The sequence below is a fragment of the Bos indicus genome, chromosome 3 (genome assembly GCF_029378745.1).
Source record: "Bos indicus isolate NIAB-ARS_2022 breed Sahiwal x Tharparkar chromosome 3, NIAB-ARS_B.indTharparkar_mat_pri_1.0, whole genome shotgun sequence".
In the NCBI taxonomy this organism is placed as follows: Eukaryota; Metazoa; Chordata; class Mammalia; order Artiodactyla; family Bovidae; genus Bos; species Bos indicus.
In genome coordinates this window covers 34,071,546-34,091,169 of record NC_091762.1, presented here as the reverse complement: position 1 = coordinate 34,091,169, position 19,624 = coordinate 34,071,546, and the positions used below count along the sequence as shown (strand labels likewise).

Here is a 19,624-nt window from a genome sequence, read left to right as displayed (position 1 = left end):
CTCAAGTCTTGACTTGGCCTCAAGTCATAGCCCTCAGGTGCTTTGGAGAAGAGTCTTGTTGGGTATTTGTCTGGATGGTCATTTCTTGCAGTTATTAAGCAAAAAAATATTAAGCAAAAGTAGGAATAATGTGAAGTAAAAACGATTTTTTAAATAAATAAATGATTATTTAAAAAAGTGAAACTGCTAACATAAAAAAGTCCAGTAAACTAATAGTTAATGAAACTTTAAGTCAGTAAATATTTTTGATTTTGCAAGCCATATGTTCTCCATCATCACAGTTGTTCACCTTTATTATTGTAGTGTGAAAGCAGCCATGGGACATACATAAATGAATGGATGGGGCTGTATTTCAACAGAACTTCAAAAACAGGTGAACTTATTTCTCTAACTCCGGATTTATATGCTCAAATTGAAAGGGCATAGCTAGTGTGGGAAGAGAAGGCAATGGCATCCCACTCCAGTACTCTTGCCTGGAAAATCCCATGGATGGAGGAGCCTGGCAGGCTGCAGTCCATGGGGTCGCTAAGAGTTGGACACAACTGAGCGACTTCACTTTGACTTTTCACTTGCATGCATTGGAGAAGGAAATGGCAACCCACTCCAGTGTTCTTGCCTGGAGAATCCCAGGGACGGGGGAGCCTGGTGGGCTGTCGTCTATGGGGTCGCACAGACTCGGACATGACTGAAGCGACTTAGCAGCAGCAGCAGCAGCAGCAGCAGCTAGTGTGGGAGGGAGGGTTAAGAAAGAGGGGACATATGTATACCTATGGCTGATTCATGTTGATTATATGACAGAAATCAACACAATATTATAAAGAAATTATCCTCCACATAAATAATAAATAACTATCTTAAAACTTAAATTTTAGACTCAGACGTAAGAGATGACCATCAAAAAAACCTAAAGAACAAAATAACTCAGTCCTTTTAAAAAAAGTGAGGCAATATGTGATAATGAAGACAGTTGCAAATCAAGTATGAACACATTTGTTTAAATGTGAAATATTTCTTCTTAATAGCATTTCTTGTTTTCCATACTTTTCATCTTAAACATGGTTCCTTTTGTAAATTCTTGCAATCCTAGTTTGCATTTTGTTATTCAAAATGTTATAAGTGGAAAATTTTTGTCTCATATATAATTTGTCAGTATCTTGTCTGTCAGGAAGCATTTAACAGGAGGCTTCCTGTGTGCTGTTTTGGATCTGTCATGAATCCTCTGTCCCTTATTAATTCCTGAATATTCAGGAATTAAGTGGAGCAGCAAGCTACTCCCGGGGGCTGAAGTATGCATGCATTTACATACAGTGATAAGCAACTATTTACGACCCTCTTCCTTTTTATGAACCATACGGTAAAAGTGATTATTTACAACCCTCTCTCTTTCATATGGATGACCTCATGTTTCCTTGATAACTTGTAAGTTTTGATTTTATCTCTGCTGAAAATAGCTGCCTTGTAAGACAGTATAAATACTCACACAATGTTGAATAAAACATCTCTGCTCCATCAGAGCTTTGGTCCCCGTGTCTTGCTTTCTCTCCCTCTCTCTCTCCCCCGCCCATCTCTCTTTTTCAGGCTGATACCCTGGAGCGCAGAGGCCCTCTGGGTTCACTTTCCTGCCGGGGCTTCCTTCACCTCCTCGACAGGGCGCCTGAGGCCTTCGTGAACAGAGCAAGCCCCGTGCAGGGGCTTTATTGGTTTTCTGTGTAAACCAAGGAATATCAGCCTCTTTCTCTCTCCTTTACTTTCTTATCGGTTGACTCGGGACCACCAGGTTCCGGCCCATTAAAGGACCTCAACACTTGTCAATGGTTATTTCTAATGTCTTATTTTAAGATTAAAAAATGTTCTCTATAACCTAAAGTTACACAGACAACACTTACAAACTCAAAAAAAAAAAAATTAGCGAGATGAATACATATTTAGATTCTTCTGTTTGTATTTATTATACTATTAATCTTGTGTTCTGAGGCTATTTCATTTAGAAACACTGTTAATTCACTGAGAATTCAGAAGGTCAGAAGTAGAGCTGGAGGGAATTATGGAAGGCCACACAGAAGAAAGACCACAGGCTGGACTTCTCAACTGGATACTGGTCACTGTGTGTTTCGATGTCTTGCACAGCATTCTCTAAAATATTAGAACTTGTCAACACGTTACAGTCAAGAGAGAGAGCACATGTAAATCCAGAAGACGTGACCACACTGACACTGAATATCAGCGAGGCAACCACTGGCTGCATCAGGCCCTTCAGCCCCCTCTCCAGTTTCCCGAGTCCCCCTGCCCCCTACTGCCTTCCACACCCGCTGCCCCCACCGGTGGGACCCCTGGGCCTGGAGGCTGAGTCTGAGAGCCTGCTCCACCAGCCCCCCTCCTCCTCCTGCAGGACTGACGTCCTCCTCCTGACGGGGCCGTCTGTGCTCGGGGCCCATCCCTGTGTCCTCAGTTCCTTGTCCCAGCAGGCACGGCCTCTTTCTCCTGCCTTCAAGCTCCGTCCATCTCAGTGCCCCTCGGTGTTTGAACACTGAAAATCTCTTCCATACTTAAAAATTCCTCCCTGTATTTCCCAGAAGACTTCTAGCCTTTATTACCCAGGATGGTCTTATGGTGCTGCTATATGTCAGGATCATAGTGATTGTTTTTTCATAAAGGAAAATGATAAATGGATGAATTAGATTGCAGTATGTTACAGCATCTGCTTTACCTATTTTAAACATTACTATTGTGCTTAATGTAGCTTTGGAAAATCATTTTCTCATTGAAATCTACTGGTGTTTCTGTAAGTTCAAGATGTAGAAAGGTCAGAATTGTAATTCCTCATTACGTTATGAAATGTGTAACTATTGTGAAGGTCAGCACTTTTGGTGACCATAGTCACCATTGCTTCCCTGTGGGCAAAAGGACAAGAGAATCCACTTGACCCTGAGCCACATCCTGAGTCTGGACCCAGAACTGAGCCATGAGGACAGGCAAGGTAGGAATGGCTGGGACCATTGAGGGACTGAGCTCTGCTGGTCTCTGCTGACACACTCTCTATACTTCTAAATTTAGCAGAGATTTGCTAAACTTTAAGTCTGTGATTTAACAGGGATTTGAGAAGGAAATGGCAACCCTCTCCAGTATTCTTGCCTGGAGAATCCCAGGGACGGGGGAGCCTGGTGGGCTGCCGTCTATGGGGTCGCACAGAGTTGGACACGACTGAAGTGACTTAGCAGCAGCAGCAGCAGAAAAAGTCTATCTGCCTTCCAAGCCCCACTCCATACTATACCATGGTGATTTGAATCTTCTTGGAACAATGGTTCATGCCCTTCTATCCTACAAAGTGTCATGCTGTGCTGTGCTTAGTCATGTTCGACTCTTTGGGACCCCATGGACCGTAGTCAGCCAGGCTTCTCTGTCCTTGAGATTTCCCAGGCAAGAATACTAGAGTGGGTTGCCATTTCCTCCTCTAGGGGATCTTCCAAACCCAGGGATGGAAACCATGGCTCCTGAGTTTCCTTCACTGCCAGGCATATTCTTTACCACTGAGCCACTTGGGAAGCTCTATTTTTAAACATATATTTTTGTAGTATACCAACTTTGTGTTTTTGGAGAAAGGCATGGCAATCCACTCCAGTATTCTTGCCTGGAGTATCCCATGGAAAGAGAGCCTGGTGGGCTTGTTGCAGGAAAGGGGACCCCTTCCAGGGCCCTAAACTGGGGTCTTGTCTAACACTTGGAAAAGAATTGTCCGAGGAGACACGTGCTGACAAAGCAACAGATTTTATTGGGAAGGGCACCCGGGTGGAGAGCAATAGGGTAAGGGAACCCAAGAGAATAGCTCTGCCCTGTGGCTTGCAGTCTTGGGTTTTATGGTAATGGGATTAGTTTCTGGGTGGTCTTTGGCCAATCACTCTAATTCAGTCTTTCCTGGTGGCACATCATCACTCAGCCAAGATGGATGCTAGGGAGAGGGATTCTGGGAAGTAGACGGACACCCGGTGTCTCCTTTCGACCTTTTCCGAACTCTTCCGGTTGGTGGTGGCTTATTAGTTCTGTGTTCCGTATCAGGATCTCCTGTCATAAAACAACTCATGCAAATGGTTACTATGGTGCCTGGCCAGGGTGGGTGGTTTCAGTCAGTGTGCTTCCCCTAACAGGTTTATAGTCCATGGGGTTGCAAAGAGTCAGACATGACTGAAGCAACTTAGGACATAACCCATAGCACAACTTTATGTTTTAACTTATCAAATTTGTTTGTTTTTCAAAGTTCCTATCATTTGTTTCCTACATCCACTACTTTGTAATATCCTTTCAACAAACAAAAGAAACCATAGCCCACCCAATGTCCTATTCTCCTAGTTTTGAAATAACCTTCTGTCTCAAAGAGGAAAGTTGGCAGGTAGGACATTGTCCTTGTGCATTTTGTACTACAAGTCACAGATCATGGAGTAACTTCAAAGGACACCGAGCCCACACACTTATATATAAGACAGATAATCAACAAGGACATACTATACAGTACAGGGCACTACGGGCGTCCCTAGTGGCTCAGATGGTAAAGAATCTGCCTGCAATGCAGGAGACCTGGGTTTGATCCCTGGGTTGGGACGATCCCCTGGAGGAGGGCATGGCAACCCACTCTAACATTCTTGCCTGGAGAATCCCCATGGACAGAGGAACCTGGTGGGCTACATATAGTCCATGGGGTCACAAAGAGTCAGACACAACTGAGCGACTAAGCACAGCACAGGAAACTCTACTCAGTATACTGTCTATGATAACCTATATGAGAAGAGAATCTGAAAAAGAATGGATATATGTTTATGTATAATTGAATCACTTTGTTGTACACCTAAAATAAAGCAGGATTATAAATCAAATATACTTCAATAAAATTTTTTTTAAAGGCACAGATCACTCTCTTAAAATCACATTGGGTCACAGGGAGGCCTGGCATGCTGCAACTCATGGGGTCACAAAGAGTCGGACACGACTGAGCAACTGAACTGAACTGAACTGAATAACATATCCCAGGGTGAGGGCTGGGACTGTGGATCTAGGCAGCCAAGGGTGTCTGGGCCACTCTGACTCTGGTCCTGTGTGGAGTCGTCCAGGCTGTCACCCTTCTCTAGACACCCTCTGGAGCCACCCACCCAGAGGACAGGTCCTCTCCCCTGGGTCACATTCCCACCAAACTACCCCTCACTGTCCCATCAATGTGAGAGACATGGAGCTGTCTGTCAGGACATCTCTGGAGCTGCACCTGGGTAGTTTCTCTGCTGTGCATGAATCTGGATTTAGATTCACAAGTGAGGCCATAAACTACTTGATTAATTTATGTTATATCTTTATTTTCAGGCACATGAGGAGGGCAGGACCCTCCACAGTCCCTGAAAGGAAGACATGGAGGGCACATTTCCTTTCTCTGCCTCCTTTCTACTCTTCCTATCGCACACACACACACAGAAGTCGCTCAGTCGTGTCCGACTCTTTGCGACCCCATGCATTGTAGCCCACCAGGCTCCTTGGTCCATGGGATTTTCCAGGCATGAATACTGGAGTGCTCCTATCGCACTGATACTCATTTCTGGAAGACTGCAGCTATCATGGATTGTAAATCATGGGGGAGCGTTAGGGTTGCAAATCATGGGGGAACGTTAGGATTGCCTGGGGTTCTCATCTTCCTGTAACACGGGCCGATTTAATGTCATGATTCAGGCTTGTTTCCCGAGGGCACTGGCAACTCCACCGGTTAGCTGACGTCTCCCTGGGGTCGGGAACCAGGCGAGCCCGACCTCGGCGGCCGTTGATCTCTAGGCGCCCAGAGATTGGCTTCCATAGGAATCTGCTGAGAGAGAGACAAGAGTAGACCCTGCTCTGCAGGCCGGGGGCTGAGTCAGGGGCTGGGCTGGGGGCGGAGCCGAGAAGAGGGGCGGGTGCTTCCGGGCCCGCTTTATCCCGGATTCAGAAGACAAGTTTCAAGCCCAGCTGCGCTGAAGCTTCTGCACTCTGAGCGTCATAACCTGCACCATGCCCATGATCCTGGGTTACTGGGACATCCGCGGGGTGAGCTGGGGTCCCCCGGGGCGGGCAAGGTGGAGGCGGGTGGGGAAATGCTGCGCCCCCTTGGGAAAATGCTGCAAAGCTGAGGCCGGTTCAAACCAGAAACTTCCACAGGACTTGCTGCAGCGGAGCCCCTCTCCCCTCACCCCGATCATCTTATTTGGGTGTTGGCATGTGTGTGTGTATGGCGTGGGTGGGCTGGTGCAGGTGATGGTGCTAAGGGAGTTGGAGGTGTGGAAGTGACCTGGAACAGTGAGAGTTTTGCAGTCAAGACTGACGTCTGCCCTCTGTCCCACCGTCTCTTCCAGCTGGCCCATGCCATCCGCCTTCTCCTGGAGTACACAGACACAAACTATGAGGAGAGGCAGTACTCGGTAGGAGATGGTAATGGAATCCTTTTCCTATTCTGACTTCTGCCCAGCTCATGCTGATTGGTTGCCAAGCAACCCATGTTCTGCCTTGTTGCTCCCATCCCTCAAACTCCACCAGCTGGAGTAGGGACCTGCCCCTTCCCAAACCCTTTGAGGGTGCAGCTGTCCTCCAAAGCAGGACATGAGAGCCCCTTGGGCTCTGCTTAGTGCTTGCATTAGCTCTCTGTAAGCCTCAGCTCAGGGAGGTTCCAAATCCTTCTACGTGTGCTTTCCCCCAAAGCTCCATGTGAGATTAGAATCCAATTCAGAATCCGTATCCACCAGTTCAGGGGGTCTTGCCTCTGATTCCTTGGTCGGTCCCCCCGGGAAGGAGGGCTGGATTCCTGGGAGGTTGTTTCACTGCATCTTCTTTTTCTCAGCTCCCGACTATGACAGAAGCCAGTGGCTGAATGAAAAATTCAAGCTGGGCCTGGACTTCCCCAATGTAGGTGCAGGGGCTGGGGTGCTGGGAAGGGGAGTGGACAATATCTCCATCCATCTCCTTTCCTGGCTTAGAGGTTTCAGGAACAGGTGCCTTCTGCTCTGTCTCTCAGCTTCCTGGTTCTCTCCCTTGCCCTTCCATGATACTCTGTCCCAGCTCATCCCTCCATTTTGCAGCATATTATTTAGTGCCCACCACAGTATTTAGGCTCTGTGAGTGCCAGATTTCATATCTGCCCTTGGTCAATAGAGGGGGTACAGGGGAGTCTGGTGGCCCAAATAACCAGACCCTGTTGTTCTTCCAGCTGCCCTACTTAATCGATGGGACTCACAAGCTCACCCAGAGCAACGCCATCCTTCGGTACATCGCTCGCAAGCACAACCTGTGTGAGTGGGTCTGGAGCTGGGGTCAGGGACACCAGTGGCCATGCCCTGGGTTGGGCTGTAATGGGAGGCTGAGGGTGAATCTCTGTTGTGTGGCCACAGGTGGGGAGACAGAGGAGGAGATGATTCGTGTGGACATTTTGGAGAACCAGGTTATGGATGTCCGCTTGGCCATGGCCAGGATCTGCTACAGCCCTGACTTTGTGAGTCCTTCCCACTGAGTTGGAGAGGGTGTGAGGTGCTTGTCAGGATCTCATCAACTGGTCTTTTAGATTTTGATCTTGGAGCTAGTGATCCAACAGGACATTTCCTTTGAAACTCTAACTCAGTTCCCTCTAATCTTAAGAGGAGTCCAGCTTCCCCTGGATAGAAATTCAATTCGTAAACTGAATGTTTTTCTCCTTACCACATAGCCTCCTTCTTGGCATCTCAGGGATCAGGACATGTGTCCATTGGGCAGCCCAGGGTTAGCCTTTCTTCCTCTCCCTCCTTCCTTTCAGCTTCCAGTTCTCTCCAGCTGTCCAGAATCTGCTCAGGCGTCCACACCATTCCTGTCTCCCACACTGGAATGTAGGACTTCTTTCCTAGTCATTTTAGTGTTGATCAGCCTGAGGTCTGAGGACCAAGCTCCGCCAGGTCTCACAGCACTGCTGGTCTGACCCAGCCCAGGTGTCTGGAGCTGAGTGGTGACAGGTCCGGGAACAGTGCGTTTTGCCCTTTGCCTTCCCACAGTCTCTCACAGATGGGAGATGGTTCCCATAGGAGTCTAGTGAACACAGGTGGGTTGAATTGGCCCTGGACCCTGACTCATGTACAGTCAAGGGACATGACTGCTCACCTGACGGCTGGGATCAGACACAGCCCTGAGGACTGCTCTCTCTCTCAGTCTGTGTGTGAGGGTGGTGACAACTGTTTTGTGTCTCAGGAGAAACTGAAGCCTGGTTTCTTGAAGGAGATCCCTGAAAAAATCAAGCTGTTCTCAGAGTTTCTGGGGAAGAGGCCTTGGTTTGCAGGGGACAAGGTGAGTTGGACGGCTTTGGGGGCGGGATAACTGTCATTTCCCCAGGTTCAGAGTTCAGTCCACATTCATGCTTTGTCTTCCTGCAGCTCACCTATGTGGATTTCCTGGTTTATGACGTCCTTGACATGCACCGCATATTTGAGCCCAAGTGCCTGGACGCATTCCCAAACCTGAAAGACTTCATTTCTCGTTTTGAGGTGATTCTCCTGAACCCCTTGTATTTACATCTTTCTTCTCTCTCTTATTCTCCCTGATTTCCTAGTTGGTACTACAATGAAGACTATCATTTATGGAGAATTTTGTTTACCAGAATCTCTCCTCAGTTACTGACGTGTATTGTGTCACATTTAACCTTTATAACATTCCTACATGTGGAACAATTATCCTCTCCATTTTACAGATAAGGAATTAAGCTGAAAGGATAAGTAATTTCTGATGGTCACACAACCAGTACAGGCTGTGCTGGGTCAGCACTCCTAGTCAGACTGTCTGGCTTCTATGGGCAGCAGTCAGTGGCTGTCCATCTCCTGTACTGAAATGAAAAGCTCAGGTCCTTTTATTGTCTGGGTTCACAGTTCTGGAAAGTGTGTAGGAAGCAGAATATTCAGGAGATGGTATGCAGCTGGCATTAGTAGAATGAGACACAGTAGGAATGATATCAAGTACTAAAAACACAGACAATATATTCTCCTGATCTCCAAAAGGCTCTGCAGCAATTGAGCCCCGCCCTGTTTTTCTGAGATTGTCACATCTGTAGTTGGTGCTGGGATTTGGGTGCATACAGAGGTGTCCTATGCAAGGATTTCATCTTGACACCTCTTATGGTGGGCAGTTCCTTCACTCCTCATCTCCTGTCCCTTCTTCCTTCATGTTAACTCCAGATTCCATCTCAGAGATGTGATAGTGCATTCATTTTAAGTCACATTCACTGATCTGATCCTCTCCCCTGTATGAGACACTGTGTCAGGCACAAGTGGGATACAGAAGTCATGCAGTCCTGGCGCCCAGCCTCTTGGGCTCAGTGCAGCTGGAGAACTTGAGCTTGGGACCTCAAGCTGTGTGGTATAGGTGGAGCCACCTTGATTCTGGAGGTGCACAGCCTGATCTCACCTCTCAGCTCATCATTGTCACCCTCGGTCAACTAATTTGAGAGCAAAGAAGTCTGCTTTGTGATGGATTTGGGAATTTGAGGCTTCAGCCCTAAAGGCTTTCAGCCTTCATTCTGTTTAGTATTCCCACTCCTCATCATGAAATCTGCTTTCTCAGCTAGTTCTCATCAGCTCTGGTTTTGGTCCAAGGCTTGTTGCCTTGAGAATTTTGCAAGAGCTGGGATTACTGCCCAGCAGGCAGGATGGGGACAGATGTGGGCTGTAGCGTGTGGCCTGTTGGGCCCTGGGCTGTGGGGCACAGGCAGCCCTAGATCTTGGAGTGCTTGGAACTCTTGAGCATTGTCTGTCTTGGGAAGGTGGTGCGCAGGTACACCTGAGTGTTGCTGCCTGGTTGGCTGCAGCGGGACTGGGGATGAGGTAGGTTGGGGCCCAGTGAGAGTGGGCTGAGGTCCCATGCCCCGCAGTTGGTCTATGTCCTTGCAGTGGAATAATTAGAGTGTGGCATGGGCTAGTCTTGGTGCTCCACACCCTCCTATCATGTTTCATCCATGTTTTGCTGAGTCATTGGGTGAGATGTGGTTCTGCAAGTTGCTCAGGCACTTTCTGAGTGCCTTTGTTTTGCTAAGGGCCCATCTGTCTATGCAAACCCTGGGAACCTAGGAGCCTTTTCTGAAAAAGAGAATATTTTTGCATAAAGAAAAGAACAAATACTCCTATAATGAGATGTTGATTGGAAAACATTTGACAGAACTTAAAAGCAGCAAGTTACAGTTTTATTTGGAGACCTTACTGAGGACTGTAGCCCAAGAGACAGCCTCTCAGAGAGCTCTGAAGATGTAGGGTAGGAGACAGTAGGTATATACATTTTTGACTCGGAAATACATGTAGCCAAGCATGCATCTTGATAAAAGATTAGTGCTAATCATCAAAACACCAACATCTCAAGTTAATGACCTTAGTGCTCTTCTGTGTGTAGGAAGATGCATGAATCTTAGGTCACTGTAATTCTTAGTTTGGGATGCATCCTAACTCTCTATAGGACCCCATGTCCAAATCACAGAATGTTTAATCCTGGTTTTCTTCATCCTGAGCTCTTCTCAGGGTACACTGTTTGTGAGTGACTGCAGTTGGTGGCAGCTCACCCCTTTCTATAACTAACAATGAAGAAAAATCTTCAGGCTTTTTACTCCTCATGGAAAAGAATAAGATTTGTATTCATTCTTTTTTTTCATAGATTTAAAAAAATATGTATTTATTTTTGTCTCAGCTGGGGTCTTCGTTCCTGGGCACAGGTTTCTCTAGTTGCAGCTGCTGCTGCTGCTAAGTCGCTTGAGTCGTGTCCGACTCTGTGCGACCCCATAGACGGCAGCCCACCAGGCTCCCCTGTCCCTGGGATTCTCTAGGCAAGAATACTGGAGTGGGTTGCCATTTCCTTCTGGGGCTAATCTCTAGTGTGGTCATCTGGCTTCTATTGCAGTGGCTTCTCTTGTCATGGAGCATGGGCTCTAGGCGTGCGCTCTGGCTATAGAGCCCAGGCTCAGCAGTTGTGGTTCATGAAGTTTCATGTTGAAACTTCCCAGTCCAGGGTCAAACCCATGCCCCCTGCATTGGCAGGCAGATTTTCAACCGCTGGACCACTAGGGAAGTCCTTGCATTCATTTTTGACAAACCCTTAAAGAGGCCGTTAAGTATATTGTGGGAGAAGGCAATGGCACCCCACTCCAGTACTCTTGCCTGGAAAATCCCATGGACAGAGGAGGCTGGTAGGCTGCAGTCCATGGGGTCGCTAAGAGTCGGGCACGACTGAGCGACTTCACTTTCACTTTTCACTTTCGTGCATTGGAGAAGGAAATGGCAACCCACTCCAGTGTTCTTGCCTGGAGAATCCCAGGGACAGGGGAGCCTGGTAGGCTGCTGTCTGTGGGGTTGCACAGAGTCGGACACGACTGAAGTGACTTAGCAGCAGCAGCAGCAGCAGCAAGTATATTGTGAGTGAAGAAGCCTTTCCAACCATTTGAGTTTAAAGAGGCCTCTTTGTTATTTCTTCCCTTTGGTGTCAGGTTCTACCTTATTAAGTTAATCCTGCTTAGTCTCAGGTCATTGTGAGCTGTATTTACATTTCTGGTATGTGGAGATTTTTAAAAAACATCTGTTTGACTGCGTAGCGTGTTAGTTGCGTCATGCAGGATCTTTCATTGTGGTGCTCGGGCTTTTTCCAGTTGTGGTGTGCAGGCTCTGGAGCTCCTGGGCTTAGTGGCTGTGATGTGAGAGCTTCGTTGCTCCAGGGCACGTGAGATCTTAGTTCCCCGACCAGCAATTGAACCCGAGTCCCTGCTTTGGAAGGCAGAGTCCTAACCACTAAGCCACCAGGGAAGTCCCTTGATAAGTGGAGATTTGCAAGACAAACACAATTGCTTTTAATTCTCTGAAGAACTGGGCTGCCACCCAAATGATGTCAAAAGATTGATTTTCCCAAGTACGTTTTCTTTCATTTGCTTTTTTATATCAGTAGGAAAATTTCCAACTAAACTGGAAATCAAAAGATTTCTGTATTCTAGAACTATAGGGATCAATGTATCATGTCTTCAAATGTTTGCAGAAGGCCATCTTTCTGAGTGCACAAGTCAAACTCAGGCCAGTTTATCCTAGGAACAAAGATAAAACCAACCAACCAAACAAACCTCCCAGACCAAACTCTGTTATTGCTTCTATTAGGCCCTGAATATTGAACACCTTCCCTGGTGGCTCAGATGGTAAAGCGTCTGCCTACAATGCGGGAGACCCGGGTTTGATCCCTGGGTTGGGAAGATCCCCTGGGTCGGGAAGATCCCCTGGAGAAGGAAATGGCAACCCACTTCAGTACTCTTGCTTGGAAAATTACATGGACAGAGGAGCCTGGTAGGCTACAGTCCATGGGGTTGCAAAGAGTATTTGAATATTAGAGTATCTGAATATTGGACTGCAATTTTTATCTCATAGTTTGTTGGCTTAGGTAACCCTATTAGTTTTCCTTATTATGTTTAATTAAAATTGTTTGAGAGGCAGATTATATGCTGTTTCTTATGCGAGGCAGGGGAGCATTCCCCAGTGAGACATGTTTGTATATCCCCACAGTATAATCAGGTAAAAGAGATGTAACCATCTTACATAAAGCTGTTCAAATATACCACTTTTAAATATGTTACCAAGTCCAAGCTTGGTCTGCTAGCTGCACAACAGGCCAATAATCTGAGAGACAAGGTGTTGAGGGAGGGAATGTGACTTTATTCAGAAAGCTGGCGGACTGAGAAGATGGCAGACAAATGTCCCAAAATAACCAACTTATCAGGGTCTGGATGCCCATATGCCTCAGTTTTATAGAACTGAGAGCGGGTAGGTGAGACCGTAAAGTAAAAAAGCCATTAATCTTGCAAATGTCTTGGCCAGCCTCCTGGAGGGGATGTGTTAATTTCTTCTTTCCTGTAGCCATAGGTAGCCAGGGTCTTGAACAAAGGTACTTTGGTTTAACATTTAGGCAGAGGGGCAGGGTTCCCCTGTGGAGGCTATTAGGTATAGACAGTGTCCTTTTAGTGAACAAAAGCAATGGGAAGCAATGCTTAAAGTAAAAGAAACAGATCCAACATTGCATCAGAGTTTGTTTCTATCCGTAACAAATCTCAGTTCTATCAACTGTTATACCTTTAACCGTAGCCCTTGTCAGGACTCTGTTAGCAACTCTTGGTCTTATAAAGAGTCCTAGAAACTTCCCTTTTTATTTCGCAGGCCATTTTAACCCAGTCCTGTATAAAGGGTTTTGGGCTCCAGTGAGGGGTTGAGCCAAGGGATCCAGGCCTTTTTGTCAGTCTTTAACTGGGTTTTTTGGTTTATTGCCCCATGCAATTGCTGGTCAAGTATCTCAGTGTAATTTTTTTTACCCTCTTACCTTTAAAATTTTTCTAAACTGGGGTAAGTAGAATGGACTTGTTTGGGTCCCTTTATATTTGGGGGACTGATAAAGGCGTCTTTCTGGCCCATCAAAAACGTCCTTTTTGGTAGTGTTGTATCAAAACTTGTTTTCATGCCATCAAAGTCTGTTTCATTTATCTCATCTCTTAATAACCATATCAAGATTTTTATCCTGTTGGGACCAGTCCCTTTAAAATTTCCTACTTGTAGGAAGAAATCACTTGATTTTCCCCTCAGCTTTTATCTATTCCCTGTTTATTAACCTAATTAACTTTAGTTATTCTATTGTTTTTATTAGCACCTGTAAGATCAATTGAGGGGAAATGTGAGACCACAAATAAGGCTCTATGAACAACTTTTGTTTGTTGGTTGATTGATTTGAAACTAAGGAAGTTCTTAAGGTTAGCAATGATTATATTTCTTTGTATCCATCTTTAATTAAAAAAATTTTGTTTTAATTTAAACTTTTAATTTTCTTTGGGGATATAGCTGATTATCAATATTGTGCATATCCACCTTTTAATTTTATCTTTCCATGGGTACCAATAAAACAACTGTTTTTACAATGAGAGGTCTCTAAAAATTTACCAATTTAGAAGTTTTTCCAGTTTAAAAGATCCATTGTTAGGATTCTTAGTTGTGATTCAAACCAGTAAGAGGCAAGAGGAATCCCTGCAAGAGAGTGCAAAGGATGCAGCTTTCTCAAGAACCAGGACGTTTACTCACAAATATAGTCTAAGAAAGTAAGGGCCTTTGTTGTACAGGGAGATACAAGGAAGATTGAAACAACAAAGACCCTTTATGAACTGGGACCCCTAATGACACATTTACCTAATGCTAGCATAGCTGGACAGAAGGACTTGGAATTGCAGTCTGTGCAGCTTGGTGCTGAGTGTTCACCAAATGTGTTCCTGTACAGTTGCAGAGACTAATCTCTCAAAATGCACTAGAAGATGCCTAAGAAGATGAGGTAGAACACTGATGTCTCAAAGGCACAGGGAGATGAAGCAAGTTCCTTCTATAAGGCCTTTTGTTTCCTTAAAGTAAAAAAAAAAAAAAAGTTTTAAAAACTATTTTTGCCAAAATATTCACAATTTTACCAAGTCTTCTGAATTATTGTTGCTTTTGTGGGAATCAATTTTGGTGTTATAAAAAGGAAGTTCAGAGAGAGTTGAATAGCATGAAGGAGAGCATTGCAGAATGTACTTAGAGGAGCAGGGAGGAGCAGTAGAGAGTAGGGCTGGCTTCAGCAGCCTTTTAAAAATTCTGATAAAATTTCAAGCAATTTTTTGTTGGTTTTCTGCAAAAGTTACTTTCTCATTTCCTCTTTTAGAAGCTTCTAAATACAAATTGAAACAGGCCTTCTCTTCAGTCTGTTGGATCTTGTAGTCCGTTTCTTTAGCTGTGTACACGAAAAAAACCCCAATTTCGTGATGTCAAAGAACCTCACTTTGGTGATTTTTAGGACAAGATCTCCTTCAGTATAGTTTAAGCTTTATATGTAATGTATCCAAACCTGTGGTGTTAAGTCACTGGTCACTCCTCTTTCTTTTACCTAGAAAGTTTGATTTCCCTTTTCAAAGGCTGTCTGGACAACTTGCTACTGATAACTGTATGTAGTGGGCCCTTCTGCTGTTTGTGAGCTTAACTCTCATTTCAGGTTTTATACACGTCTCAGTTTTTCCTTCTGACAGTCTAAAACCACCGTGGGCACTGAGAACCCAGGATTGCCAAACCTTTTGCGTGTGTCTCCCAGATGGGCGAGTTTCTTTAAGGAGTGGGTTTCTGCTGCATGGTATGAGGACTGCTGTATGGTATGAGGACTCCATGGTATGAGGCCTCCACCTCTGCTACAATTTCTCAATTGCCTGGGAAAGCCTTGCTTAGCCAGGAGGAGCTCTGTTCCTTATCTAAAGAGCTAAGCTCTTGCCTGTAGTATCTACACTATATTCCTACCGACTCTAGTAAAGCGGTCAATTCAAGGAAAGACACCAGCCAACCCCTGATCTATTTATTCATCCTGACCTGTTCTCTCTACTGGGTACTTTCTCAGTATTTCTGAACTGAGAAGTCAGGTACATTTTCACCTACCACTGAAGAAAACTCAAGATTGTCAACCAAGATGGTAAATCTGAGCTCACTAGAGAACTCAGCCAAATTCGTATTCATATGTAGAGAAGTAGACCAGCACAAGGGGGCTTGCTGGTACCAATGTTCCACCTCTTTGTAACGTTCTGGTGAGGGGAAAAAGTCTTCTCTGGGCCCTGTTGGAGTCACCAAACCTGTCTACTGGAAAGGAAAGCCTACACAATGTAACAGTATGGGGGACAACTGCCCTGCGGGTCACTTAACTGTTTGGGTAAGTGGACGATGAGTGAGCCTCCTTGTTTCCAGCTGTGGGGAAGGGGGTACAGCAGAGAGACTCAGAATGGAGAGGGAGACCGAGCAGGCTACATTCTAGCCATATTGCTTATGTCCGGTGTGATCATGAGGGAGGTGCTTATCTTCTGAGTGCCTCAGTTTCCCTTCTGGTAAACGGCCTCAGTAGAACCCATCTTGCAGGGGAGTCGTGTAGAGGTTCTGAACCTATGTCATCATGTCTAGTGGATATGTAGCACCTAATACAGTATAGAGTCTCTGTATGTGGTGAGTCTGGATGTCAGATGAATTACAGGAAACTGGAAGAGTTAACTTCCCAAAGCTGGGGACCCCAGAAGACTATCTTTTGCCCCAACATTTGACTCCCACATGGAAGGGCTGTACCCCAGGTCCTAAACTTGGGGAGAGCTGCCTGGGTTCCAGTGGGGCAGCAGACCTGAGGCCTGGTGTTCTTTTTCCCACCCTCAGGGCCTGAAGAAGATCTCTGCCTACATGAAGTCCAGCCGCTTCCTCCCAGGCCCTCTGTTCATGAAGCTTGCCGTGTGGGGCAACAAGTAGTGTCTGCAACCAGGAGATGGGTGTGAGGAGCCAGTGCCTTGGAGACCAGGTGGACCTCCTGCCTGCAGAACCATCTGTCTTCTTCTTTTTCCTTCTGTTCACTGTAGATGGCTTCTTGGCCCCATTATCCCCCTCCCACACCCCTTTCCATCCCTACTTTAAAGATTCAGTTTCCCACTATTTTTGAGCAAAGTTCCTCCCCACCCCACATTATCCCTCCTGCATTAAAGCCACCAAGACTATCCTTCCCTTCCATGATTACTTCTGCTGTGAGCAGCCCAGCCAGGCCCCTGGCCCACAGGGCTTTGCTCTGAGCTCCCAGCGCTGCCCTGAAGACCAGACCTGGCCTGGTGTGCAGTCCATGCTTCCCAGTGTGGTTCCTGCCCAGCCTGACTGATGCCCAATAAAGCCTTAATCACACCTGCTGTGTCTTATCTTATTCTCTCGGGGCTTCCTGGAGTCATGACTGACTGTGTTGGGTGTGTGTGGGTGTTTATTTTTCCTAGTGTTGTCCACTGCAGGGCCGTATGGATGGGCATGTGTGTGTGTGTGTGTGTGTGGTGGGAGGTTGGGCACAGGTGGGATTATACCATTGCTTGTTCATTTCTATCTCCACTTCATGCACCTCTGTTCCTTAGCATGGGTTCTCTACAGAAGGGGGGCCCTTCTGTGCCTGGTTCCCTCTTTAATTCAGCATTCATGGGATGCCTCCTTTCAGCTTGTAGCACTCTGTGTCATGGTTTAGGGGGCTCATGGGAGCTGGGGAAGGGGTCTGAGTAGTCTACTGATAGTGTGGGATCCTGGTGGACTCATTTCTGTCACCCTTTCCTAGAAATTTTCCCTGTGTTCTTATAACGTATCTCAATAAAACCTACCCCCACTGTATTATAATTGTTGTTTTACCTGTTTTCCTCTGTAACTTGATCATAAAGACACTAAGGAGATAATATCTTTTCTTACTTTAAATCTCATATCTATTACACTGCCTGGCAAACAGTAAATATTCATTAAAATTGAAAATATAAAAGAATTATCTCTAGTTAAAACCCCGGCAAACTCTACAGTCGTTATATGGATTTACAGATCTGAATGTGGTTATAGCCATTTGAGATAAAGAATACATTCAAAAGATTTAAAATCTGTAGATCTGGGGGAAAGACATTAGGCCTCACTAACTTAAGCATTGATTAGGTTGTAGCTGGGCCTTGGATAACTTGACCTGAAATGGGCAGGTCTAGTGTGCTGGGCCAAGGTGTAGCCTATCTGTGCAATCAGGAGGTGGTGTGCTATTTTATGTTAGGATACCTGCAAAGTGTAGGACTCATCAGATAATACGATTAGCAAGCTCGGAGAGTGGCTGGATGGTGGGTTTGGACCTTGTTATGGCATGGCCTAAAGTCTTGACTTGGCCTGAAGTCTGATAGGCCTTGGGCTTTGGAGAAGAGTCCTGTTGGGTGTTCGTCTAGATGGCCATTTCTTGCAGTCACTGAATAAAAAGGTAGCAAAGGAATAATGTGAAATACATGATTATTTTAAGAAATAATAAACAAATGATTATTTTAAAAAGTGAAACTGCTAACAAAAAAGTCCAGTAAACTAAAAGCTAATGAAACTGGTAAGTCAGTAAATATTTTTGTCTTTGCAGGCCATGTGGTCTCCATTTTGGTCTCAAATTGCTCCATATGGTCTCAGTTGCTCACCTTTATCTCTGTAGTATGAAAGCAGCCATAGACCATACATAAATGAATGGATGGGGCTGCATGACAACAACTTCAAAAACAGATGGACTTATTTCCCTGACTCCAGATTTAGATGCTCAAATTAAAAGGGCATAGCTATATTAAAACTTAAATCTTAGATTCAGAAGTAAAAGGTGACACTCAAAACAAGGCAATATGTGATGATGAAGACAGATGAAGTGTAAACACATTTCTTTAAATGTGAATTTTTTCTTCTTAGTATTCCTTGTTTTTCATATGTTTCATCTTGAACTTGGTTCCTTTTCTAAATTCTTGAAACCCTAGTTTACCTCTTCTTATTCAAAATACTATGTCAGTGGAAAAATTTTATCTCATATATAATTTTGTAGTATCTTGTGAGCAGTTACTTCTATTATTTTCAGGGTAAAAAAATATTCTTTATAGCCCGAATATCCTATGCTTACACAGACAATATGTAAAACCTTAAAAAATTAACAAGATGAAGGACACATTTAAATTCTACTGTATTTATTTACACTATGTAATTTTGTATTCTGAGGCTATTTCATATAGAACTTCTGTTAATTTATTTGAGAGTTCAGAATATCAGCAGTAGAGCTGAAAGAATGGAATGCAGTGTAGAGTCAAATCAGAGGCAGAATTCTCAACTGGATACTGGACACTATATGCTCTTATGTCCGGCACAGTATTCTCTAAAATACTAGAACTTGTTAATATTTACAGTTAAGTGAGCACATGTAAATCCAGAAGACGTGACCACACTGACACTGAATATCAGCGAGGCAACCACTGGCTGCATCAGGCCCTTCAGCCCCCTCTCCAGTTTCCCGAGTCCCCCTGCCCCCTACTGCCTTCCAAACCCACTGCCCCCACCAGTGGGACCCCTGGGCCTGGAGGCTGAGTCTGACAGCCTGCTCCGCCAGCCCCCCTCCTCCTGCAGGATTGATGTCCTCCTCCTGACGGAGCCGCCTGTGCTCGGGGCCCATCCCTGTGTCCTCAGTTCCTTGTCTCAGCAGGCACGGCCTCTTTCTCCTGCCTTCAAGCTCCGTCCATCTCAGTGCCCCTCGGTGTTTGAACACTGAAAATCTCTTCCATACTTAAAAATTCCTCCCTGTATTTCCCAGAAGACTTCCAGCCTTTATTACCCAGGATGGTCTTACTTATGGTGCTGCTATATGTCAGGATCATAGTGATTGTTTTTTCAAAAAAGGAATGAGGGATGGATGGATGAATTACATTATATTACAATATCGCTTAACCTGTTTTAAATATTATTCTATTTAATGTAGCTTTTAAAATAATTTTCTCAGTGAAATCTAGTTGTGTTTCTGTTCTAAGCTCAAGATGTATAAAACTCAAAATGGCAGCTCCTTAATGTATTGTGAAATGTGTAACCTTTGTATGAGCCAGCACTTTTGTGTGACACAGACACCATCACCTCCCTGTGGGCAAACAAAAACAGTAATCTACCTGACCTTGAGCTGCATCCTGAGCCTGGACCCAGAGCTGAGCCCTGAGGACTGGCAGGGTGGGAATGGCTGGGAGTATCCGTAGAGGGACTGAGCTCTTCTGGTCTCTGCTGACACATTCTCCCTGCTCCCCAGCTAA

General features: G+C 45.3%; 1 protein-coding gene across 1 annotated transcript; it reads left to right on the top strand.

Moving 5' to 3' along the window:
• The first annotated feature begins 5,896 nt into the window (after positions 1 to 5,896).
• On the top strand, positions 5,897 to 16,715 carry LOC109555963 (glutathione S-transferase Mu 1). Its single transcript, XM_019956887.2, has 8 exons — positions 5,897 to 6,051; positions 6,357 to 6,432; positions 6,839 to 6,903; positions 7,205 to 7,286; positions 7,386 to 7,486; positions 8,209 to 8,304; positions 8,391 to 8,501; positions 16,206 to 16,715. Exons 1-8 carry the CDS (start codon positions 6,016 to 6,018, stop codon positions 16,293 to 16,295), a joined length of 657 nt encoding a protein of 218 aa, XP_019812446.1. The 5' UTR covers positions 5,897 to 6,015; the 3' UTR covers positions 16,296 to 16,715.
• The last annotated feature ends 2,909 nt before the right edge of the window (positions 16,716 to 19,624 follow it).

Bases quoted from the DNA above. Each gene is read 5' to 3' on its own strand.
- LOC109555963 (XM_019956887.2), top strand. From the start codon at position 6,016: ATGCCCATGATCCTGGGTTACTGGGACATCCGCGGG. The intron at 6,052-6,356 runs GTGAGCTGGGGT...CGTCTCTTCCAG, and splicing joins GTTACTGGGACATCCGCGGG to CTGGCCCATGCCATCCGCCT. The intron at 8,502-16,205 runs GTGATTCTCCTG...TCCCACCCTCAG, and splicing joins ACTTCATTTCTCGTTTTGAG to GGCCTGAAGAAGATCTCTGC.